Here is a 25,420-nt window from a genome sequence, read left to right as displayed (position 1 = left end):
TATTATATAAAAATCAGAAAGGAGTATTCAAAAACGACAATTCGTTCCGACATTTCTTGATTCATTTTTTAATTAGCATTTTTATTATGTGTGTATTTGTTTGACATTGTACTGCATTGGTAGAAGCTAGTAACATAAGCATTTCGCTGCACCCGCTATGACATATGCTAAACTGTGTACGCGACCAAGCTTTGTTTTGTGTTAATGCCTCATTGTTTCGCTAGGTGGCGACACTTGATTTTAGCAAGAGTACTCGGCGCTTCTGTTCTCGTTGGGAAAAACTCAATTGGATCACCTCGTGTCCTATATACACTCTCTCCTCGCCTCCTTCTCAAAACCGTGCTCCTACACCTGCATTGCTTGCTGTTTGGGGTTTTAGGCTGGGTTTCTGTACAGCACTTTGATATATCAGCTGATGTACGAAGGGCTATATAGATACATTTTATTTTATTTGAAAATCCATTGGATGAGAAAGCTTGGATGTATAATTCACTTTTGTATATTATCTACTTCACTTGCTTTGGCAATGTTAGCATATTTTTCTCCGTGTCAATAAAGCCCCTTGAATTGAAAGCCCGAAGTCCCGCCCCTCTGACCTTCTTATCCAATGGGGTTTAAGAGGGAGTTCGTTTAAATTCTACCACTGTTTACAAAATGTACATGTTCTGCGCATGCGTAGCTTCAGAACAAGCACGTTTTGTCAGTCACGTTGGGTCAAGCACTTATCAACAGGCAAGTTTATTATTACAGACTTTTATAAAAAATAAAAAAAGGTTAAAGTGGATTCAGCAGCAACACGTTGACGCAGTTGGTGAGTGTATAAAGTACAGTAAACGATTCTGTCATCAAGAACCAATATAATATTTCAGATATTTAGCTAGGCCCATTTCAAACCTCAGTAGCTGGCTAGTTAGCTGAGCTGCTAGCTAACGTTAGCCTCATCAGATCCAGGTTTCTGCAACAGCGAACTGTACATAACGTTCAATCATTATTACCTACACGTTGCAATGCATTGAATCGCCAACTTGTATATCACCTTTGACATGTTATAGGCTAAAATACTGACTTACCGTTACATTGTCAGACCATAGTAGTTTTAACGGTACTGCTACTTTTTGTTTTGTTTTGAAGGACACCCGACGCTTGTAACCAAATATAATGCGGCGCGCAGACATACAGGACGAACCTGCGACTTATGAGCGACTTGTGTACAAAAACACATCCGTTTACCACTATATGAGGATCTCCCTGTAAGTGTCACCACCACTTGATCAAAGTTTTTTTTTTTCTTCCATTTGATGCTAAATGTTTATTTTTCAATTGACTTCCTGCCTCTTTCCCCGAGTCCCTATAGTTTTTATCTGATCTGGTCACGTGGTCAGGAACAACTCCTTTCCCGGAGTAGAGTACACACTAGACAAACAACTGTGAGGAGACAGTGCATCGGTGTTCACAACTCACTTTCAAACTACTCTGTGCTGTGTGTGCATTTCGAACCCTGCAGTAAGGCTGCATGGATTCACAAAGATTTCATTTGAACGCATCATAGTAAACAGTGTTAATTCATGACCTCTTTTGAACCCTTTCCTCCTCAGAGTGTTGGAGAATGAAAGCACCAGACTCAGTGCAGCCCAACTGAAGCAGCTCATCGTCTCTGGCCTCAGGGACCTGTATGGAGAGGTAAAGTGAAGCTAGACCGGGCTGGATCCGAACTGAAATGAAACAGAACAAATCCATATGGATTAGAGCTGGGCAATTATGGCCAAAATGATCATATCAGTCTTGATGGTATTTTTGTATGTATTTGAATAACTGGGGCAGCTAGCCAAGCAGTTAAGGGCGTTGGGCCAGTAATAGAAAGGTCGCTGGTTCGAATCCCGGAGACAAAAAAAAATCTTCCGATATGCCCTTGAGCAAGGGACTTAAACCTAATCGGTCATGTAAGTCGCTCTGGATAAGAGCGTCTGCTAAAGTGCCTTAAATGTAAAAGTATTAAATATGCTTTGTGTAGTTCGTGACCCTGGGGTGGCAATGCATACATTTATAAATGAGGCTTTCACCATTCTGATTGGTTCACACTGTTCAATCCAACTTCAAGCAAAAATAATGTATACATTTCTTTTAGGGCTGACCCCATTTAGTCGACTGTTGGATTGTTTGGGCGATAGGCTGTTGGTCGAGCATATAACTAAAATAAAAATCATGGCGTACAGGACACCAGTCTGAATGGACTGATCCATTGTGGAGGCCGTGGGGGTGGCACGGTCCATCACTAAGACTTGCTACTGAAATTGTTGCCTATATGGTTATTACATACAGTGCCTTAGGAAAGTATTCAGGCCCCTTGACTTTTTCCACATTTTGTTACAACCTTATTCTAAAACGTATTAATTTATTTCCCCCCCTCAATCTTCACACAATAGTCCATAATGACAAAACAAAAACAGGTTTTTAGACATTTTTGCTAATTTATCAAAAATGTCAAACTGAAATATTACATTTACATAAGTAGACCCTTTACTCGGGAGTTGTTGAAACACATTTGGTAGTGATTACAGCCTCAAGTCTTCTTGGGTATGACGCTACAAGCTTGGCACACCTGTATTTGGGGAGTTTCTCCCATTCTTCTCTGCAGATCCTCTCAAGCTCTGTCAGGTTGGAAGGGGAGCGTCGCTGAACAGCTATTTTCAGATCTCAGGAGATGTTTGATTGGGTTCAAGTCCGGGCTCTGGTTGGGCAACTCAAGGACATTCAGAGACTTGTCTCGAAGCCACTCCTGTGTTGTCTTGGTTGTGTGGTGAGGGTCGTTATCCTGTTGGAAGGTGAACCCTCGCCCCAGTCTGATGTCCTGAGCTCTCTGGAGCAGGTTTTCATCAAGGATTTCTCTGTAATTTGCTCTGTTCATCTTTGCCCCGATCCTGACTAGTCTCCCGGTCCCTGCAGCTGAAGAACATCACCACAGCATGATGCTGCCACCACCATGCTTCACCGTAGGAATGGTACCAGGTTTCCTCCAGATGTGACACTTGGCATTCGGCCAAAGAGTTCAATCTTGGTTTCATCAGACCAGAGAATCTTGTTTCTCATGGCCTGAGTCCTTTAGGTGCCTTTTGGCAAACTCCAAGCGGGCTGTCATGTGCCTTTTACTGAGGAGTGGCTTCCGTCTTGCCACTCTACCTCTATGCCTGATTGGTGGAGTGCTGCAGAGATGGTTGTCCATCTGGAATGTTCTCCCATCCCCACAGAGGAACTCTGGAGCTTTGTCAGAGTGACCATCGGGTTCTTGGTCACCTTCTCCCCCTATTGCTCTGTTTGGCCGGGTGGCCAGCTCTATGAAGAGTCTTGGTGGTTCCAAACATCATCCATTTGAGAATGATGGAGGCCACTGTGTTCTTGGGGACCTTCAATGCTGCAGACATTTTTTGGTACCCTTCCCCAGATCTGTGCCTCGACACGATCCTGTCTCGGAGCTCTACGGACAGTTCCTTCAACCTTATGGCTTGGTTTTTGCTCTGACATGCACTGTCAACTGTGGGACCTAATATAGACAGGTGTGTGCCTTTCCAAATCATGTCCAATCAATTGAACTTGCCACAGGTGGACTCACATCCCAGTACGATTAATGGAAACAGGATGCACCTGAGCTCAATTTCGACTCTCATAGTAAAGGGTGTGAATACTTATGTAAATTAGGGGTATTTCTGTTTTTTATTTAAAATAAATCTGCAAAAATGTGAAACCTGTTTTGTCATTATGGGGTGTGTAGATAGCTGAGGATCCTTTTTTTATTTCATTCACTCCAGTCTGTAACGTAAAAAATGTGGGAAAAGTCAAGGGGTCTGAATACTTTCCAAAGGAACTGTAAGAGCAATGGTGCAACACAAAAAAAGAGTGTGTGTGGACATGCTTCCTGGCTGATGTTTTGGTCACTTTTGAATGCTGGCGGTGCTTTCACTCTAGTGGTAGCATGAGACGGAGTCTACAACCCACACAAGTGGCTCAGGTAGTGCAGCTCATCCAGGATGGGACATCAATGCGAGCTGTGGCAAGAAGGTTTGCTGTGTCTGTCAGCGTAGTGTCCAGAGCATGGAGGCGCTACCAGGAGACAGGCCAGTACATCAGGAGACGTGGAGGAGGCCATAGGAGGGCAACAACCCAGCAGCAGGACCGCTACCTCCGCCTTTGCAAGGTGGAGCAGGAGGAGCACTGCCAGAGCCCAGCAAAATGACCTCCAGCAGGCCACAAATGTGCATGTGTCTGCTCAAACGGTCAGAAACAGACTCCATGAGGGTGGTATGAGGGCCCGACGTCCACAGGTGGGGGTTGTGCTTACAGCCCAACACCGTGCAGGACGTTTGGCATTTGCCAGAGAGCACCAAGATTGGCAAATTCGCCACTGGCACCCTGTGCTCTTCACAGATGAAAGCAGGTTCACACTGAGCACGTGACAGTCTGGAGACGCCGTGGAGAACGTTCTGCTGCCTGCAACATCCTCCAGCATGACCGGTTTGGCGGTGGGTCAGTCGTGGGATGCATTTCTTTGGGGGGCCGCACAGCCCTCCATGTGCTCGCCAGAGGTAGCCTGACTGCCATTAGGTACCGAGATGAGATCATCCTCAGACCCCTTGTGAGACCATATGCTGGTGCGGTTGGCCCTGGGTTCCTCCTGATGCAAGACAATGCTAGACCTCATGTGGCTGGAGTGTGTCAGCAGTTCCTGCAAGAGGAAGGCATTGATGCTATGGACTGGCCCGTCCGATCCCCAGACTTGAATCCAATTGAGCACATCTGGGACATCATGTCTCGCTCCATCCACCAACGCCACGTTGCACCACAGACTGTCCAGGAGTTGGCGGATGCTTTAGTCCAGGTCTGGGAGGAGATCCCTCAGGAGACCATCCGCCACCTCATCAGGAGCATGCCCAGGCGTTGTAGGGAGGTCATACAGGCACGTGGAGGCCACACACACTACTGAGCCTCATTTTGACTTGTTTTAAGGACATTACATCAAAGTTGGATCAGCCTGTAGTGTGGTTTTCCACTTTAATTTTGAGTGTGACTCCAAATCCAGACCTCCATGGGTTGATACATTTGATTTCCATTGATAATTTTTGTGTGATTTTGTTGTCAGCACATTCAACTATGTAAAGAAAAAAGTATTTAATAAGAATGTTTCATTCATTCAGATCTAGGAAGTGTTATTTTAGTGTTCCCTTTATTTTTTTGAGCAGTGTATATATTTATTTGATCAAAAATGCACGTTCTCCTGTGTTGGATAGCGATCGCTGTTGCCTAACTGTAAAATGTGCCTGGCTTTATAAATGATTCATCTCTATCTAGCTACAGAAATAAGACTGATCCTGCTTGTGTTGCCTGTTTGTTTAATATCCTACTAATTCCGTGAGCACCCTCAAGCCTCAAGCAAAAACAACGTCTGATAAACAATTGAACAAATGTCTGTTTTTAATCTTTTTGTTTTTGTTTTTACATGTGTTTTTCTTCTCCCTGTTAGAACAACGCCTGGTATTTATTTATAAACTTATAATTTATTTAGTGTTTACGCTGTTCCAAATTGTCCGGGAAAAAAAACATATTTCTAAACTTTTTCTTGATCTCGTTAATGTTATTATTATGATAAGTAATGTTCATTATCATATCAGTAGGCTTTGGTAAATCAGTAGGCTTTGGTATAGCAGTAGGCTTTTGGTATAGCAGTAGGCTTTTGGTATATCAGTAGGCTTTGGTATATCAGTAGGCTTTGGTATATCAGTAGGCTTTGGTATAGCAGTAGGCTTTTGGTATAGCAGTAGGCTTTTGGTATATCAGTAGGCTTTGGTATATCAGTAGGCTTTGGTATAGCAGTAGGCTTTGGTATAGCAGTAGGCTTTGGTATAGCAGTAGGCTTTTGGTATATCAGTAGGCTTTGGTATATCAGTAGGCTTTTGGTATAGCAGTAGGCTTTTGGTATATCAGTAGGCTTTGGTATATCAGTAGGCTTTGGTATATCAGTAGGCTTTGGTATAGCAGTAGGCTTTTGGTATAGCAGTAGGCTTTGGTATATCAGTAGGCTTTTGGTATAGCAGTAGGCTTTGGTATAGCAGCCTTGTATAACCACCATTGAACTGTAGGCCGAAGAGCACATCCTGTTTCCATCTTAATACTGTACATTTATTATTTTACCTTTATTTAACTAGGCAAGTCAGTTAAGAACAAATTCTTATTTTCAATGACGGCCCTAGGAAACAGTGGGTTAACTGCCTTGTTCAGTGGCAGAACGACAGATTTGTACCTTGTCAGCTCGGTCGGGGGTTTGAACTTGCATCCTTCTGGTTACTAGTCCAACGCTCTAACCACTAGGCTACCCTTAGGCCTATATTTCAAATCTTACATGGGATACTGTATCAGTCAACCATTCGTTCATGTCATAACACACAGCATACGAATCATTAGGGATTTGAAATGCAATCAAGCGTTTGTTTTAAAATAACAAAGGGACCCTTTGAATTATTATAAGCAATAAATACACTGTTCCATGTTGGCAACGGCCTGCTGTAAACCCCACCCCCACCCCCCCACTTTAAAAAAAACTTACTGGAGACTCTGGTATTTAGTGTTTACATTGTGCCAAGTAGTCAGACACATTGTTGTAATCTAACAGCACCTGTTTGACATAATACCTTCTTCCTTACCTTCTTCATCGGCAGTATTTTCCACAACTAGTCACATTTATTACAAACATCTGACTTCCCCTTTTACCGCTTGAGCAATCAAACATCCCCTCCGTTTCGAGTTTATTTGTCACTTCATCTGCATCTATTTTGTTGTCACGTGTTTCAGAGTTTGTTATAACCAGTTTATGATAGGCTATAGGTCAGGCCATATTGGTCACATGCATTCCATGCTTACATGTGTCACGTAAAGAGAGCAAGGGTTAAGGGAATAGGGAAGGTTTTTCCTAAACAAATTAGGGATTTCGGTAAACAGAACTTTAAAGGTCAGAAATTATTTTTGCGGGTTCAGCAACACTTATATCCAGTTATCCTCGGGGGTGGGGTTATTTATATCCAGTTATCCCGGGGGTGGGGTTATTTATATCCAGTTATCCCCTGGGGGTGGGGTTATTTATATATAATTATCCCCAGGGGTGGGGTTATTTATATCCAGTTATCCCGGGGGTGGGGTTATTTATATCCAGTTATCCCCTGGGGGTGGGGTTATTTATATCCAGTTATCCCCTGGGGGTGGGGTTATTTATATCCAGTTATCCCCTGGGGGTGGGGTTATTTATATCCAGTTATCCCCGGGGGGTGGGGTTATTTATATCCAGTTATCCCCGGGGGGTGGGGTTATTTATATCCAGTTATCCCCTGGGGGTGGGGTTATTTATATCCAATTATCCCCGGGGGTGGGGTTATTTATATCCAGTTATCCCCTGAGGGTGGGGTTATTTATATCCAGTTATCCCCGGGGGGTGGGGTTATTTATATCCAGTTATCCCCGGGGGGTGGGGTTATTTATATCCAGTTATCCCCGGGGGGGTGGGGTTATTTATATCCAGTTATCCCCTGGGGGTGGGGTTATTTATATCCAGTTATCCCCGGGGGGTGGGCTTATTTATATCCAGTTATCCCCGGGGGGTGGGGTTATTTATATCCAATTATCCCCGGGGGGTGGGCTTATTTATATCCAGTTATCCCCAGGGGGTGAGGTTATTTATATCCAGTTATCCCCTGGGGGTGGGGTTATTTATATCCAAGCTCACTTTGGAATTCCCTTAGTATAGTCTGAGCTGAAAACATCGATTTAAATTTTTTTTGGTCAACTTCTGTCCTCTGTTTTAGGTCGGAGGTGCCTTCCCTTTTGATCTGTTGAAGTTTGATGAGAGCACACTAACAGGCGTGCTCCGTGTGTACAACAGGTAACTACCTAACTGGCCATATACATTTACCCCCGTATGCAAGTCTTGGGCAAAATTCTGCAGGCTGATCCCAGTAGTCAGTTGAACAGTGTTTCCTCTTGACATGTTGGTGCGGCTGGCTTCCCGGTTAAGCAGGCGGTGTTAAGGAGGACGCATGACTCCACCTTCGCCTCCCGAGCCCGTTACGTAGTTGCAGTGATGAGACGAGATCAAAATTCGGGGAGAAAATACAAAAAATAAATCATAATAATCTACAGGAGAGTAGCTCTTCAGGAACAGGGTTAGAGTTAACCAATAGGAGAGTAGCTCTTCAGGAACAGGGTTGGAGTTAACCAATAGGAGAGTAGCTCTTCAGGAACAGGGTTAGAGTTAACCAATAGGAGAGTAGCTCTTCAGGAACAGGGTTGGAGTTAACCTATAGGAGGGTAGCTCTTCAGGAACAGGGTTGGAGTTAACCTATAGGAGGGTAGCTCTTCAGGAACAGGGTTAGAGTTAACCAATAGGAGAGTAGCTCTTCAGGAACACGGTTAGAGTTAACCAATAGGAGAGTAGCTCTTCAGGAACAGGGTTGGAGTTAACCAATAGGAGAGTAGCTCTTCAGGAACAGGGTTAGAGTTAACCAATAGGAGAGTAGCTCTTCAGGAACAGGGTTGGAGTTAACCAATAGGAGAGTAGCTCTTCAGGAACAGGGTTGGAGTTAACCAATAGGAGAGTAGCTCTTCAGGAACAGGGTTGGAGTTAACCTATAGGAGGGTAGCTCTCCAGGAACAGGGTTAGAGTTAACCAATAGGAGAGTAGCTCTTCAGGAACAGGGTTGGAGTTAACCTATAGGAGGGTAGCTCTTCAGGAACAGGGTTAGAGTTAACCTATAGGAGGGTAGCTCTTCAGGAACAGGGTTAGAGTTAACCTATAGGAGGGTAGCTCTCCAGGAACAGGGTTAGAGTTAACCAATAGGAGAGTAGCTCTTCAGGAACAGGGTTGGAGTTAACCTATAGGAGGGTAGCTCTCCAGGAACAGGGTTAGAGTTAACCTATAGGAGGGTAGCTCTCCAGGAACAGGGTTAGAGTTAACCAATAGGAGAGTAGCTCTTCAGGAACAGGGTTGGAGTTAACCTATAGGAGGGTAGCTCTTCAGGAACAGGGTTAGAGTTAACCTATAGGAGGGTAGCTCTCCAGGAACAGGGTTAGAGTTAACCAATAGGAGAGTAGCTCTTCAGGAACAGGGTTGGAGTTAACCTATAGGAGGGTAGCTCTTCAGGAACAGGGTTAGAGTTAACCTATAGGAGGGTAGCTCTTCAGGAACAGGGTTGGAGTTAACCAATAGGAGGGTAGCTCTTCAGGAACAGGGTTGGAGTTAACCAATAGGAGAGTAGCTCTTCAGGAACAGGGTTGGAGTTAACCAATAGGAGAGTAGCTCTTCAGGAACAGGGTTGGAGTTAACCAATAGGAGAGTAGCTCTTCAGGAACAGGGTTGGGGTTGACCTATAGGAGGGTAGCTCTCCAAGAACAGGGTTGGAGTTAACCTATAGGAGGGTAGCTCTCAAGGAACAGGGTTAGAGTTAACCAATAGGAGAGTAGCTCTTCAGGAACAGGGTTGGGGTTGACCTATAGGAGGGTAGCTCTCCAAGAACAGGGTTGGAGTTAACCTATAGGAGGGTAGCTCTTCAGGAACAGGGTTGGGGTTGACCTATAGGAGGGTAGCTCTCCAAGAACAGGGTTGGAGTTAACCTATAGGAGGGTAGCTCTTCAGGAACAGGGTTGGAGTTAACCTATAGGAAGGTAGCTCTCCAGGAACAGGGTTGGAGATTCCTTCTTTGGAGGATGTGACTGGTTCTGTTTTGTTTATTTCAGTGGTCTGGTGAAGTTGTGGAGTGCCCTGACACTGTTGGGATTCTATCAGAATGAACTGTGCTTTTTCAGAGTTACTCAGGTAAACTACTGACTGCCTATTAATTCAAATTGACCAAACCCTGCTGCGTAATGTAAACATCTGTATCAAAACTAAACCCCCTCCTTCCTCCTAGGTATCACCTTTCCTGTTAACTCTGTCTGGGAATAGTCGTGAGCTGGAGTTGGACTGAGCAAAGCTGTTGGTTCCTGAATCAACACAGTGACCCATAACACTGTGAAGACAAAACAATACCTAGAATGAACTTCATTTTCAGAAATGTCTTTAGTAAACTAAATTTGTGCTCTAATTTCAACTATGCAGCTCTTAACTGCATTCAAAGGGCCAGGGGCCCCCTGCCGTTGGTTACATTACCCCAGCCACGTCACCTCCATATCGGGGAGCGGGCCTCTCTCACCAAGGCCTTCAGCGCCAGGGACGTGGCGGTCTTCGCCGAGCTCACCGGGGACGTAAACCCCATTCACCTGGACCCAACCTATGCCAAGACCACGTCGTTCGAGACACCCATCGTCCACGGCGTGCTGATAAACGGACTGATCTCGGCCATTCTGGGGACCAAGATGCCGGGGAGCGGCTGTATCTTCCTGTATCAGGAAATCAGGTTCCCGGCGCCTCTGTACATCGGGGAGGAGGTTCTGGCTGAAGCCGAGGTGAAGAAGATCAAGATGTCCTTCGCCTTCATCGCAGTGACCTGCTCCGTCAAAGATAAAGTGGTCATGGAGGGGGAGGTCATGATCATGATGCCAGAGGATCAGCAACCAAGGGCGCGATGATGATGATGATGATGACAGTTGGAAGGAATATTGTGGCCTCAAATCCAGTCTGTGCTAACATTCTACTCCTTGTCATGCCAAACTGAGAAGGGGTGGAATGTTAGCACAAACGGACTGTATTTGAAGCTAGTTGGTGGATATATTGTAGTCTGTCTTGACATGACAGACTTGCGCTAACGTGAGATTTGGTTCTGGCGGCAGGGATTATGGGAAATATGTAGTGGTAAACCTGTACTTTTGTTTAACTGGCTTTTTGGGGATATTTTTATGTTTGTATGGCTTGAGTACCTGTGTGATAGACAATCCATCCGTCTCACACCCCTCTAGGAACAGCTCAGAGGTAGTGTCTGTTGTGGGGCTACCTCCGAAGCATCTTCTGACAAATGCCTGCTAAATCAGTGGCACTGGAATGATCCTTGTTTTGCTCATAATTTTCAAATAAGTGTTACATGGTCTTGTGCTCTTGTATTACAAATGATTGCGTACAATGTTCTTAGGTTAAATGATGATTTATTGAATTTGAGGCTATTTGTGTTTGATCAAAGATCCTTCTTAGCTGTTTTGTAAATAAATTACATAATAAAGACCTAGGTTAATGTATATAGGCACATCTGAATTACAAATAAATGTCATCTAAGCATTTTCAAGGTTGCCTACTATGCATGTTGTATTGTTTCTTTAGTGATAAATATAAACACAATTATAGTGAATAATCACACATGGACATATACTTCATAGATCTTTCAAACCAAATTGTTGTACTTATTTGAAATGTATTTCCTAATCCGATTACCAAATGTATGGCCAAACCTGTCTTGTGAAATGAAACAAACCGACCATCTGGCTGTCTCCACCCCTGGACTGGGGGCGGGTATCTGCAGGCAGCTATGTATTAGTTACGAGCACCATTACCAATCCTGAACTTGGTCTGATGACACAGCCAGCCTGTGTCAACCTAGCCAGAATAGAGTCCTACGCTAGTGTACAGCTGCACTGGGGTCAGACAGATTTCCTGTTCAGATTAAAACACAGCAGAGTCGATGCAAGAAAGTATGTATTGAGAAATGTGTTGTACTCCAAATGGTCCCATTATCCCAACTGTTTCACTGAGAAGATCGAACTACTTCTCGTTTTTTCGCCGTTTTTCAATCTTCTCATCCTTGTACTGAGGTAGGTTTTTACTATTCATATCTCGCGTTGGCTCAGTCCTTGTTTTAATCCAAACAGGAAGTCTGTCTGACCCCAGTGCAGCTGTAAGCAAATGTAGGAGGTCGGGGGGGAATCTATTCTGTCAAGTGTCAACCCTGCCCTTCCTGTCCTCATTTCTAACTAAAATACTCTGCTATCTAATCGGCTAGTTTGACTTCACGTCCATCTGCTTTGGTTTCACACCGGAAGGTGTTTTATCGTTTGGTTCGTTAGTGATCGGGGGCACCGGGATGGCGTTTTTGGAGAAGCAGTCCCCGGGAAGGGTACTATTGGATGATACGGTGGCCCTTACAGCACTGATCGAGGCCAGCCAAAATCTACAATCTCACACGGTGAGTCTGCTTCGACCGGGCAAGTGGACACAAACCGTAGGAAGTAGTTACCTAACTCAATGTATCACGGTGAAGATTAACAAACAAACAGTTTATTTATGGACGTCAGACCATCTTCTATAAAAAAAATTATAATATATATATAATAAAATAAACCCAGTTTCGTTGTTGATCTCTAACACTTTTTTAACGGTTGTTTAGTGTTTTGTTGTAACGACGTGTTTGGAAAGTGTTGATCAACCAGTTCGTTGTTAATGAAACGGCTGCTGTTGACATTTTGACAGCTGGATAGTTAGCTCAGCTGCTAACTATTCAATAGCCACTGTAGCTAGTTTAGCTCAGGGGTGTAAAGTCATTACGGAAATAGGTTACCGTTTTAAAGAGTTAAAAACGAGTAAACGTTTTAACTCCCCTAATAACTAATTTTGTTACTGTCTTTTTAGATAATGACAGCTGTTAGCTAAACCCTAACTAAAATGTAATGTATCGCTTATAAAAGGTGTGTGGGGGGGGCTTTTGCTAAATAGTCATGTTGATGGTTGAGAGGTTTTCACAATAAACACTACCAAACGGTGTAAATAACGTTACTGGTAGACAAAATGCCACATATTGATGATACAATTGTGTTTGGGTAAAGTCAGGGTGAAATGATAACTTAATGTAGCCTACATGGCTAACTAGATAGTATGGATTTGAATCAGGGCCGTCGTGCACCCCAAATAAATAGTTTTGGGGTCACAAAGTACGTGAGAATGGCTTGGTACTTTTAAGGGTTTATTGCTAATGACGCCCTTTATCTAGTTTTCCACAATCCGGTCAATTTGTGGATAGCATTTTAATTTAGCATTTTTCAAAGACCAATCTAGAGCCATAATCATTGTTTTATCTTTATCTGCTTATCTTCTACCTAATGAGCAGAGGAGGCTGGTGGGAGGAGCTGTAGGTGGACAGCCCGCATTGCAATGGAAGGTGTTAAACATATGGAAACCACGTTTGACACCGTTCCATTTAATACGAGCCTGTCCTATAGCCCCTCCCACCAGCCTCCTCTGCTCTTGAGCTGTCTCTGTCCTGACTGGTGTATATAAAAATAAAATAAATAAAATTAGGATAAAATAAACTTTCTCTTCATCTCTGCTAAAAAATCTGGGTAGAATAAACTGTTTCTCTGCGTCTCTACTAAAATCTGGGTAAAAGATTGAAAGGACATCTAGTTATTGCTTGCTTTTCTGAAGTCTACCAACCTTGCCAGCAGGCATGCCACCTAATATAGTTAGACAAGCTAGCTACTCTAACTTAGTTGATCGGAAACCTATCTGGGCTAGCTAAAGCCAACTTCATAAAACTGCTAGGTGGCTGGTATTATTACAGAATTTTATTTTTACGTTGTTGTTTTTTTTAAAAACAGGCAGGTGCCCTCTATGGGCATGACGTATCTGATGTGAATTTGAATGTCAATAAAAAAAGAGACTTCATTATACACTGAGGTGTGGTTGTTTTAAACTGGGATGTACCACAGTTTGCTGCCAGCCTGAATGTATCACCTTTAGCACATTGAACAATAATGTTTAGTGGCATATAGCTTAGGCTCAGTGGTGTTTAAGTGGCCCGCAGTGGATTATCCTGGTGAGGGTTAAACCAGACCTTTGGACCCTTGGCTTGTGTTATTCCAGCTACTGTACTACCATGTCACCCTGTCAGACCGTAGTTGTGTCCCAAATGACACCCTATATAATACCCTATGGGGATCTGGTCAAAAGTAGTGCACTACATAGGGAATAGGGTGCCATTTTGAGACGTGTGCACAGTACTACCCACTCAGGTCTATAGTGTTAGCCTTCAGCTGCAGTGAATGATTTTGGGGGAACGCTACTTGAATACTAGGTATCAGAGTAGAAGTGCTGATCTAGGATCAGGTCTCCCCCTCTCCATGTAATCTTCTTCGTTATGATCTGAAAGGCAACACTGATTTTAGATCAGCACGCCTACTGCTCGATGAATATGTCCCTGGTTAACTTATTATGCAATGAAACATACATATTATCATAGAACATTGTGACTGGAGTGAAACGTCGTCGAGACGGATGAAGGATTGCTGACCACTGTGTCCTCTACTATCGAAATACAACTACTAGAACAGTCTTGCCATGCTCCCGAGAGGCTTTACCCCTTCTAGTATTTCTTGTTCTATGTCGTCTCCTTTTATCCCTGTCTTCTGTGTTTTTTTTTTTGAGTGTGGGAGTAACGTCATCACGGAGGAATCACGTGAGACGGGCATGACAAGGAGACGACGGCAAGTTGATCTTAGTTAACCATGCCTCACACAAGGCAGGGAAAGTTACTCCTGGATCCTAACACAATCCTTCTGTTTCCTAATGAAGTTTGATGAAGTGAAAATCATTCATAATAATTTCATGATGGATCCAGGCTAGGAGAAAGTAGGCCCTATCAATAAATAATTTCATGATGGATCCAGGCTAGGAGAAAGTAGGCCCTATCAATAATAATTTATAATAATTATCTTTTTTCATCTCTTCTAGAAAAGTAGGCCATCAGTTCAGTAAGCCTTTGTCTCCAGGAGGAGAATTTAGTGAAGGACTGAATAGATCAAGCTTTTAGTGAAGGACTGAATAGATCAAGCTTTTAGTGAAGGACTGAATAGATCAAGCTTTTAGTGAAGGACTGATTAGATCAAGCTTTTAGTGAAGGACTGATTAGATCAAGCTTTTAGTGAAGGACTGAATAGATCAGGCTTTTAGTGAAGGACTGAATAGATCAGGCTTTTAGTGAAAGACTGAATAGATCAGGCTTTTAGTGAAGGACTGAATAGATCAGGCTTTTAGTGAAGGACTGAATAGATCAAGCTTTTAGTGAAGGACTGAATAGATCAAGCTTTTAGTGAAGGATTGAATAGATCAAGCTTTTAGTGAAGGACTGACTAGATCAGGCTTTTAGTGAAGGACTGACTAGATCAGGCTTTTAGTGAAGGACTGACTAGATCAGGCTTTTAGTGAAGGACTGAATAGATCAGGCTTTTAGTGAAGGACTGAATAGATCAGGCTTTTAGTGAAGGACTGAATACATCAAGCTTTTAGTGAAGGACTGAATAGATCAAGCTTTTAGTGAGGGACTGAATAGATCAAGCTTTTAGTGAAGGACTGAATAGATCAGGCTTTTAGTGAAGGATTGAATACATCAAGCTTTTAGTGAAGGACTGAATAGATCAAGCTTTTAGTGAAGGACTGAATAGATCAGGCTTTTAGTGAAGGACTGAATAGATCAAGCTTTTAGTGAAGGACTGAATAGATCAAGCTTTTAGTGAGGGACTGAATAGATCAAGCTTTTAGTGAAGGACTGAATAGATCAAGCTTTTAGTGAAGGACTGAATAGATCAAGCTTTTTGTGAAGGACTGAATAGATCAAGCTTTTAGTGAAGGACTGAATAGATCAAGCTTTTAGTGAAGGACTGAATAGATCAAGCTTTTAGTGAAGGACTGAATAGATCAAGCTTTTAGTGAAGGACTGAATAGATCAAGCTTTTAGTGAAGGACTGAATAGATCAAGCTTTTAGTGAAGGACTGAATAGATCAAGCTTTTAGTGAAGGACTGAATAGATCAAGCTTTTAGTGAGGGACTGAATAGATCAAGCTTTTAGTGAAGGACTGAATAGATCAAGCTTTTAGTGAAGAACTGACTAGATCAAGCTTTTAGTGAAGGACTGAATAGATCAAGCTTTTAGTGAAGGACTGAATAGATCAAGCTTTTAGTGAAGGACTGAATAGATCAAGCTTTTAGTGAAGGACTGAATAGATCAAGCTTTTAGTGAAGGACTGAATAGATCAAGCTTTTAGTGAAGAACTGACTAGATCAAGCTTTTAGTGAAGGACTGAATAGATCAAGCTTTTAGTGAAGGACTGAATAGATCAGGCTTTTAGTGAAGGACTGACTAGATCAGGCTTTTAGTGAAGGACTGACTAGATCAGGCTTTTAGTGAAGGACTGAATAGATCAGGCTTTTAGTGAAGGACTGAATAGATCAGGCTTTTAGTGAAGGACTGAATAGATCAGGCTTTTAGTGAAGAACTGACTAGATCAGGCTTTTAGTGAAGGACTGAATAGATCAGGCTTTTAGTGAAGGACTGAATAGATCAGGCTTTTAGTGAAGGACTGAATAGATCAGGCTTTTAGTGAAGAACTGACTAGATCAAGCTTTTAGTGAAGGACTGACTAGATCAGGCTTTTAGTGAAGGACTGAATAGATCAGGCTTTTAGTGAAGGACTGAATAGATCAGGCTTTTAGTGAAGGACTGAATAGATCAGGCTTTTAGTGAAGAACTGACTAGATCAGGCTTTTAGTGAAGGACTGAATAGATCAGGCTTTTAGTGAAGGACTGAATAGATCAGGCTTTTAGTGAAGGACTGAATAGATCAGGCTTTTAGTGAAGGACTGACTAGATCAAGCTTTTAGTGAAGGACTGACTAGATCAAGCTTTTAGTGAAGGACTGACTAGATCAAGCTTGTGACTCTATAAACTTTATGGATGAATTTGCTGTTTGGTTTGGTTGTGTTTTAGATTATTTTGTGCATAATAAATTAATGGTAAATTATCTATTGTGTTATTTTTGGATTCACTTTTATTGTTAATGAGAATAGAATATGTTTCGTAACATTTCTACATTAATGTGGATGCTACCATGATTACGGCTAATCCTGAATGACGATGCTTCAGAAAGTTAGACGCACAAATATCATACTTCCCCAACAATGCTAACCTCCCCTGTTATTGTAATGGTGAAAGGTTAGCATGTCATGGGGGTATGATATAAAATACTAACCTCCCCTGTTATTGTAATGGTGAGAGGTTAGCATGTCATGGGGGTATGATATAAAATGCTAACCTCCAGTTATTGTAATGGTTAGAGGTTAGCATGTCATGGGGGTATGATATGAAATGCTATCCTCCCCTGTTATTGTAATGGTGAGAGGTTAGCATGTCTTGTGGGTATGATATAAAATGCTAACCTCCCCTGTTATTATAATGGTGAGAGGTTAGCATGTCTTGGGGGTATGATATAAAATGCTAACCTCCCCTGTTATTGTAATGGTGAGAGGTTAGCATGTCTGATGATATAAAATGCTAACCTCCCCTGTTATTATAATGGTGAGAGGTTAGCATGTCATGGGGGTATGATATAAAATGCTAACCTCCCCTGTTATTATAATGGTGAGAGGTTAGCATGTCATGGGGGTATGATATAAAATGCTAACCTCCCCTGTTATTATAATGGTGAGAGGTTAGCATGTCTTGGGGGTATGATATAAAATGCTAACCTCACCTGTTATTGTAATGGTGAGAGGTTAGCATGTCTTGGGAGTATGATATAAAATGCTAACCTCCCCTGTTATTGTAATGGTGAGAGGTTAGCATGTCTTGGGAGTATGATATAAAATGCTAACCTCCCCTGTTATTGTAATGAGAGGTTAGCATGTCATGGGGGTATGATATGAAATGCTAACCTCCCCTGTTATTGTAATGGTGAGAGGTTAGCATGTCTTGGAGGTATGATATAAAATGCTAAATGTCCCTGTTATTGTAATGGTTAGAGGTTAGCATGTCTTGGAGGTATGATATAAAATGCTAAATGTCCCTGTTATTGTAATGGTGAGAGGTTAGCATGTCTTGGAGGTATTATATAAAATGCTAACCTCCCCTGTTATTGTAATGGTTAGAGGTTAGCATGTCTTGGGGTGTGAGAGTTGTGCTGGCGTACAGAGCCAAAACAACAACACGTGTGTCACTGTCCCAGTACTGTTAGAGCTCTGTGTATATATGTATATACAGTTGAAGTCGGAAGTTTACATACACTTAGGTTGGAGTCATTAAAACCTGTTTTTCAACCACTCCACAAATGTCATGTTAACAAACTATAGTTTTGGCAAGTTGGTTAGGACATCTACTTTGTGCATGACACAAATAATTTTTCCAACAATTGTTTACAGTCAGATTATTTCCCTTATAATTCACTGTATCTCAATTCCAGTGGGTCAGAGGTTTACATACACCAAGTTGACTGTGCCTTTAAACAGCTTGGAAAATTTAAGAAAATTATGACATGGCTTTAGAAGCTTCTGATAGGCTAATTGACATCATTTGAGTCAATTGGAGGTGTACCTGTGGATGTATTTCAAGGCCTACCTTCAAACTCTGTGCCTCTTTGCTTGGAATCATGGGAAAATAAAATGAAATCCGCCAAGACCTCAGAAAATTAATTTGCCGACCTCCACAAGTCTGATTCATCCTTGGGAGCAATTTCCAAATCCCTGAAGGTAACACGTTCATCTGTACAAACAATAGTATGCAAGTATAAACACCATGGGACCACGCAGCCGTCATACCGCTCAGGAAGGAGCTCTGACATTTCTGTCTCCTAGAGATGAACGTACTTTGGTGCGAAAAGTGCAAATCAATCCTAGAACAACAGCAACGGACCTTGTGAAGATGCTGGAGGAAACGGGTACAAAACTATCTATATCCACAGTAAAACGAGTCCTGTATCGACATAACCTGAAAGGCCACCTCAGCAAGGAAGAAGCCACTGTTCCAAAACCGCCATAAAAAAGCCAGACTACGGTTTACAACTGCACATACTTTTTGGAGAAATGTCCTCTGGTCTGATGAAATAAAAATAGAACTGTTTGGCCATAATCACCATCGTTATGTTTGGAGGATAAAGGGGGAGGTTTGCAAGCCGAAGAACATCATCCCAACTGTGAAGCACTGGGGTGGCAGCGTCATGTTGTGGGGGTGCTTTGCTGCAGAAGGGACTGGTGCACTTTACAGAATAGATGGCTTCATGAGAAGGGAAAATTTATGTGGATATATTGAAGCAACATCTCAAGACATCAGTTAAAGCTTGGTCACAAATGGGTCTTCCAAATGGACAATGACCCCAAGCATACTTCCAAAGTTGTGGCAAAATGGCTTAAGGACAACAAAGTCAAAGTATTGGCGTGGCCATCACAAGGCCCTGACCTCAATCCCATAGAATTGTTTGGGGGCAGAACTGAAAAAGCGTGTGTGAGCAAGGAGGCCTAGAAACCTGACTCAGTTACACCAGCTTTGTCAAGAGAAATAGGCCAAAATTCACCCAACTTATTGTGGGAAGCTTGTGGAAGGCTACCCAAAACATTTGACCCAAGTTGAACCATTTTAAAGGCAATGCTACAAAATACTAATTGAGTGTATGCAAACTTCTGACCCACTGGCAATGTGATGAAAGAAATAAAAGCTGAAATAAATCATTCTCTCTACTATTATTCTGACATTTCACATTCTTAAAATAAAGTGGTGATCCTACCTGACCTAAGACAGAGCATTTTTACTAGGGTTAAATGTCAGGAATAGTGAAACTGAGTTGAAATGTATTTGGTTAAAGTGTATGTATACTTCTGATTTAAACTGTATATATAAACTAGGCTCTACATATGAGATGAATAGCTATGATAAGTCACATCACAAATAATCATTTCTTGTCCCTTTTTTCGTTTCCTGTCCAGGAATACATAATCCGAGTACAAAGGGGCGTGTGTACAGAAAACAGTTGGCAGGTAAATAAGAATCCATTTTTTTTTTGCCTACTTTAAACCTCAACCTTACCTCAAACTATCTGCCTCAATTAGACTTTTTGTTCTTCAACATAACATATGTTCATGTTGTACTGTAAATAAGATTAGAAATCTATTTTCACCTTTTTTTTTTTTTAACTGAGCTCTCTCAACCTCAAGAAAGAAGCCTTTGGTTGTTTTTTTCCCCCCACAATTCAACCTGTTTCTTATTGTTGCAGGTCATAAAGCGATACAGTGACTTTGATATGCTGAATAGCAGTTTGTTGGTAAGTGCGGCTTGACTTCCACCGGTACAAAGAGGTCACAAGAGCCTTTTCCCACACCACATCTGTCTGGGTCCCAAATGACACCCTATTCCCTACATAGCTCTCTACTTTGGACCAGCACCCTATTCCCTACATAGCTCTCTACTTTGGACCAGCACCCTATTCCCTACATAGCTCACTACTTTGTATTCTTTGTTGGTCATTACACATTTTTGAGAAGCCGTTGTTAAAAGGAAGCTGAGGTTTCTGCTGAGGTTTTACCAGCTCATTTCCTGACCATTATCCATTCTGTGAACCCTACATTCCTATGTGTCAACTCGTTCTTTCTCTCTTTATCTCTTTATCTCTCTCTCGTTCTCTCTCGTTCTCTCTCTCCCCTCTCGCTCTCTCCCCTCTCGCTCTCTCCCCTCTCGCTCTCTCCCCTCTTCATTCTCGCTCTCTCTCCTCCTCATTCTCGCTCTCTCTCCTCCTCATTCTCGCTCTCTCTCCTCCTCATTCTCGCTCTCTCTCCTCCTCATTCTCGCTCTCTCTCCTCCTCATTCTCGCTCTCTCTCCTCCTCATTCTCGCTCTCTCTCCTCCTCATTCTCGCTCTCTCTCCTCCTCATTCTCTCTCGCGCTCCTCCTCATTCTTTCTCTCCCACTCATTCTTTCTCTCCCGCTTCTCATTCTCGCTCTCTCTCCTCATTCTCTCTCGCGCTCCTCCTCATTCTCTCTCGCGCTCCTCCTCATTCTTTCTCTCCCACTCATTCTTTCTCTCCCGCTCATTCTTTCTCTACCTCTTGCTACCCCCCCCCCCCCCCCCCCCCCCCATCCCCATCCCTCTATCCAACCTCGTCCCCCAGGTCTCTGGCGTCAGCCTGCCTCTACCACCTAAGAAGTTGCTAGGTAACATGGACAGGGAGTTCATAGCAGAGAGACAGAGAGGACTACAGGTCTACCTAGACTTTATTACTCAGCATCACATCCTAGCCACCTGCCAACTGGTCAAGAAGTTCCTCGACACCAACAACTACTCTGCCAACTACACAGGTGTGTGAACTCTTAGGGTTGTCTAACATGGGTGTGATACAGGGTTTGGTGGGCGTGTCTAGCATGGGTGTGATACAGGGTTTGCTGGGCGTGTCTAGCATGGGTGTGATACAGGGTTTGATGGGCGTGTCTAGCATGGGTGTGATACAGGGTTTGATGGGCGTGTCTAGCATGGGTGTGATACAGGGTTTGGTGGGCGTGTCTAGCATGGGTGTGATACAGGGTTTGGTGGGCGTGTCTAGCATGGGTGTGATACAGGGTTTGGTGGGCGTGTCTAGCATGGGTGTGATACAGGGTTTGGTGGGCGTGTCTAGCATGGGTGTGATACAGGGTTTGGTGGGCGTGTCTAGCATGGGTGTGATACAGGGTTTGATGGGCGTGTCTAGCATGGGTGTGATACAGGGTGTCAGTTAGGAAAATGTGGTGTTGGACATTAGCATTTTAATCTACCGGACATTTGAGAAATGTACCAGACCCATATCCATTGGGTGCGTAACCTGATTAGGGCGTCCACCCACGTTGATCAGAAGAACAGAAATCACATTTTAGAATACGGTAATTCATATTAATAGTATCCGCAAAACACCAGTCTCAATGTCAATAGTGAAGAGGCGACTCCGGGAGGCTGGCCTTCTGGGCAAAGTTGCAAAGAAAAAGCCATATCTCAGATTGGTCAATAAAAAGAAAAGATTAAGATGGGCAAAATAACACAGACACTGGACAGAGGATCTCTGCCTAGAAGGCCAGCATCCCGGAGTCGCCTCTTCACTGTTGACGTTGAGACTGGTGTTTTGCGGGTATTTAATGAAGCTGCCAGTTGAGGACTTGTGAGGCGTCTGTTTCTCAAACGAGACACACTAATGTACTTGTCCTCGTGCTCAGTTGTGCACCGGGGCCTCCCACTCCTCTTTCTATTCTAGTTAGAGCCAGTTTACGCTGTTCTGTGAAGGGAGTAGTACACAGAGTTGTACCAAATCTTCAGTTTCTTGACAATTTCTCGCATGGAATAGCCTTCATTTCTCAGAACAAGAATAGACCTGACGAGTTTCAGAAGAAAGTTATTTGTTTCTGGCTGTTTTTGAGCCTGTAATCGAACCCACAAATGCTGATGCTCCAGATACTAAATTAGTCTAAAGAAGGACAGTTTTATTACTTCTTTAATTAGAACAACAGTTTTCAGCTGTGCTAACATAATTGCAAAACGGTTTTCTAATGATCAATTTGCCTTTGTACCGTGTTAAACGTGGATTAGCTAACACAGGGGTTATAAAACGTTTTTCAGCCTGGGACCCAAAGGAGAAATTCTGTTTTCCTGGGACACAAAGGAGAAATTCTGTTTTCCTGGGACACAAAGGAGAAATTCTGTTTTCCTGGGACACAAAGGAGAAATTCTGTTTTCCTGGGACCCAAAGGAGAAATTCTGTTTTCCTGGGACCCAAAGGAGAAATTCTGTTTTCCTGGGACCCAAAGGAGAAATTCTGTTTTCCTGGGACCCAAAGGAGAAATTCTGTTTTCCTGGGACCCAAAGGAGAAATTCTGTTTTCCTGGGACCCAAAGGAGAAATTCTGTTTTCCTGGGACCCAAAGGAGAAATTCTGTTTTCCTGGGACCCAAACTGAGGAAAATATGCAACTATACATATCTGTACATTTCATTGCCCGTTTGCCTAAAACAAATGCAATATAGACAAAAACCAAATAACAATGAAATTAAATATCTATTCATGTTTATTTCCCACCATTAAAAACACTCTTACATATCTGTTTAGGTTGGAACTGTTGCTGTTAAAATGCAATAAATAATTTTCATTCTGAACTGGAATTAACAGATTTATCACATCACACAGATGAATAACAGAACACACACACACAGGCTTTTTGATATTTCAACCCTAAGTAACAGTACAGATGAAATGATCAGGCCTATTGTACATCTTACTGTAGAAATTATTGTTAAAATAAAGTCTAGGTTGGAACTGTTGCTGTTAAAATACAATAAATCATTTTCATTCTGAACTAGAATGAACAGATTGATCACATCACACAGAAGTAGACCAGAAAACACACACACAGTCCTAATGAGAGCATGTCTATTCTGGGCTCCATTTTTGACATTGTAACACTGAGGTTATGCTCAGCCTTGAAACTGTTTCTGTACTTGTTGTTTAAAAGAATGTCAGCGTTGAGAACAGAGTGGTGCCAAGCTGGACCAGAACATCTACTGCTTTCTGTGTGAGTGGGTTCTCAGTCAGGCAGGAGACCACTTCCTGTTGTAGATGGAACAACCCAGAACTGTGTGAGTGGGTTCAGTCAGGCAGGACACCACTTCCTGCTGTAGATGGAACAACCCAGAACTGTGAGAGTGGGTTTACCTCAAAAAAGCATCTTGCTTCTTTCAGTTTATTCCAACTAAGAATAACTATTATTATTGTATTTTAACAGCAACAGTTCCAACCTAGACTCGTTTTCAACAATAATTTCTACAGTAAGATGTACAGTAGGCCTGATCATGTTTCATCTGTACTGTTACTATGGTTACACTGGCTTGCTTTGGCTAACGTTAGCTATTAGCTGTGTACAAGGCCATGGGATTGTTTGAAAGAGAAACTCACATCTACCAACTACTATGAGAGTTAGTTAGTACTCCCTTATTTCTGCTTATCATCACCTGTTATAAAATGACAACAATTCCTTGATAGCCGACTGACTTTACCACTGTCGAAGCCCTGTTTCCTGAAGCATTCTGTCCTGTTCTGAAAGAACTTCCTGGGTTTACCGTCATGCTGTGGATGTTTGATCAGGACGTGTCGTTTTATTACATTTGTTCGTTATGAGAGACTCATTACTAAGCACAAAACACATCGTGGGCGCTCCTCGTTAAAAGTTTGTTTGAAGGAGAGAGCAACTAATCGCTGAGTATGCGTTTCATGACAATGGAGCTCGGTCAGAATTTGTGGCTAGCATGAGTCCATTTGATGACAGCGGTGAGTGATTGCGAGTGGGAGTGACAAGTCAGTGGCGGACAGCACATCATCTACTGTTGAACGACAGCGCTGCATCGTGTGTAGCGGAGTGAGCTTCCAGAAAAAAAACGACCCGGTTAACCGCTGAGCACACGGGCATCTCCCTCTCCCATTCACACAGCTGCCAAACTGAGCAGAGAGCGCAGATGCACTTGGCCAAATCAATTCCAGTAATTAATGAAATAATTATACATTTACACTGACACGTCGCGACCCACTATCAACAGGTCAGAGACCCGTACTTTAAGAGAGGCTGAGCTAAGCTGTGCTGTGTTGCCATTGCAACACAAGGCGTGATGGTTGCTGATAATGGTGGTCTGTACCCTATGTAGATATTCCATTAAAAAATCTGCCGTTTCCAGCTACAATAGTCATTTACAACATTAACAATGTCTACACTGTATTCCTGATCAATTTGATGTTATTTTAAATGGACACAAAAAATATGTTTTGCTTTTCTTTCAAAAACATGGACATTTCTAAGTGACCCCAAACTTTTGAAGGGTAGTGGTATATTTTGAGTTGATAAATTGGTTTATTGTTGTTCATATGGATGGTTGTCACACTGACCTTCATCTCCTCCTCCTCGACAGAAATCGCCTTACAGCAGGTATCCATGTTCTTCAGGTCGGATCCTAAGTGGGAAGTGGTGGAGCCTCTGAAAGACATTGGTAAGTTGTAAGGATTTTATTTTATTTCATATTTTATTTAACTAGGCAAGTCAGTTAAGAACATTATTCTTATTTACAATGACAGATAACCAAAATGAAAAAAAGGCCTCCTGAGGAGACGGGGACTTGCATGCAAATTTAAATATAGGACAAAACACACATCACGACGAGAGACACTACATAAAGAGACCTAAGACAACATAGCATGGCAGCACCACATGACAGCATGGTAGCAACACCACATGACGACATGGTAGCAACACATGACAACACAGCATGGTAGCAACACCACATGACAACATGGTAGCAACACAACATTGTAGCAACACCACATGACAACATGGTAGCAACACCACATGGTAGCAGCACCACATGACAACATGGTAGCAACACCACATGACGTCATGGTAGCAACACCACATGACGTCATGGTAGCAACACCACATGGCGACATGGTAGCAACACCACATGGCGACATGGTAGCAACACCACATGGCGACATGGTAGCAACACCACATGGCGACATGGTAGCAACACCACATGGCGTCATGGTAGCAACACCACATGGCGTCATGGTAGCAACACCACATGGCGTCATGGTAGCAACACCACATGGCGTCATGGTAGCAACACCACATGGCGTCATGGTAGCAACACCACATGACG

General features: G+C 42.7%; 3 protein-coding genes across 8 annotated transcripts in view; all 3 read left to right on the top strand.

The window, feature by feature from the left end:
- The first annotated feature begins 660 nt into the window (after positions 1–660).
- On the top strand, positions 661–11,252 carry rpp14 (ribonuclease P/MRP 14 subunit). 2 transcript variants are annotated; one of them, XM_021610808.2, is made up of 6 exons: positions 661–811; positions 1,132–1,250; positions 1,596–1,680; positions 7,842–7,918; positions 9,769–9,847; positions 9,942–11,252. In XM_021610808.2, the coding sequence occupies exons 2-6, from the start codon at positions 1,159–1,161 to the stop codon at positions 9,996–9,998; spliced, it is 390 nt and encodes a 129-aa protein (XP_021466483.1). In that variant the 5' UTR covers positions 661–811; positions 1,132–1,158; the 3' UTR covers positions 9,999–11,252. The 2 variants fall into 2 exon arrangements, with proteins under 2 accessions (XP_021466483.1, XP_021466484.1); XM_021610809.2 differs by having other exon boundaries at positions 663–732; positions 9,942–10,425.
- Positions 9,948–11,246, top strand: LOC110528675 (hydroxyacyl-thioester dehydratase type 2, mitochondrial-like). Its single transcript, XM_021610807.2, has one exon. The coding sequence runs from the start codon at positions 10,066–10,068 to the stop codon at positions 10,597–10,599; it is 534 nt and encodes a 177-aa protein (XP_021466482.2). The 5' UTR covers positions 9,948–10,065; the 3' UTR covers positions 10,600–11,246.
- A 264-nt stretch (positions 11,253–11,516) lies between the features above and the next one.
- pxk (PX domain containing serine/threonine kinase) overlaps positions 11,517–25,420 on the top strand; it is a 59,640-nt gene continuing 45,736 nt past the window's right edge. For 3 of the 5 annotated variants that reach the window (XR_005052687.1, XR_005052686.1, XM_036984298.1), the window contains exons 1-5: positions 11,825–12,140; positions 19,698–19,748; positions 19,985–20,032; positions 20,876–21,062; positions 24,677–24,754. Coding sequence is in view for 3 of the 5 variants with exons in the window: in XM_036984298.1 (XP_036840193.1) it covers positions 12,039–12,140; positions 19,698–19,748; positions 19,985–20,032; positions 20,876–21,062; positions 24,677–24,754 (466 nt within the window). In the remaining 2 variants the exon portion in view is untranslated. Of the gene's footprint in view, positions 11,770–11,824; positions 12,141–19,697; positions 19,749–19,984; positions 20,033–20,875; positions 21,063–24,676; positions 24,755–25,420 lie in introns of those variants that run through there. The other 2 variants (XM_036984299.1, XM_036984300.1) reach the window with 2 other exon arrangements.

The sequence above is a fragment of the Oncorhynchus mykiss genome, chromosome 7 (genome assembly GCF_013265735.2).
Source record: "Oncorhynchus mykiss isolate Arlee chromosome 7, USDA_OmykA_1.1, whole genome shotgun sequence".
Classification (NCBI taxonomy): domain Eukaryota; kingdom Metazoa; phylum Chordata; class Actinopteri; order Salmoniformes; family Salmonidae; genus Oncorhynchus; species Oncorhynchus mykiss.
The sequence above is the reverse complement of the archived record's forward strand: the minus strand, read 5'-3'. Positions and strand labels throughout refer to the sequence as shown.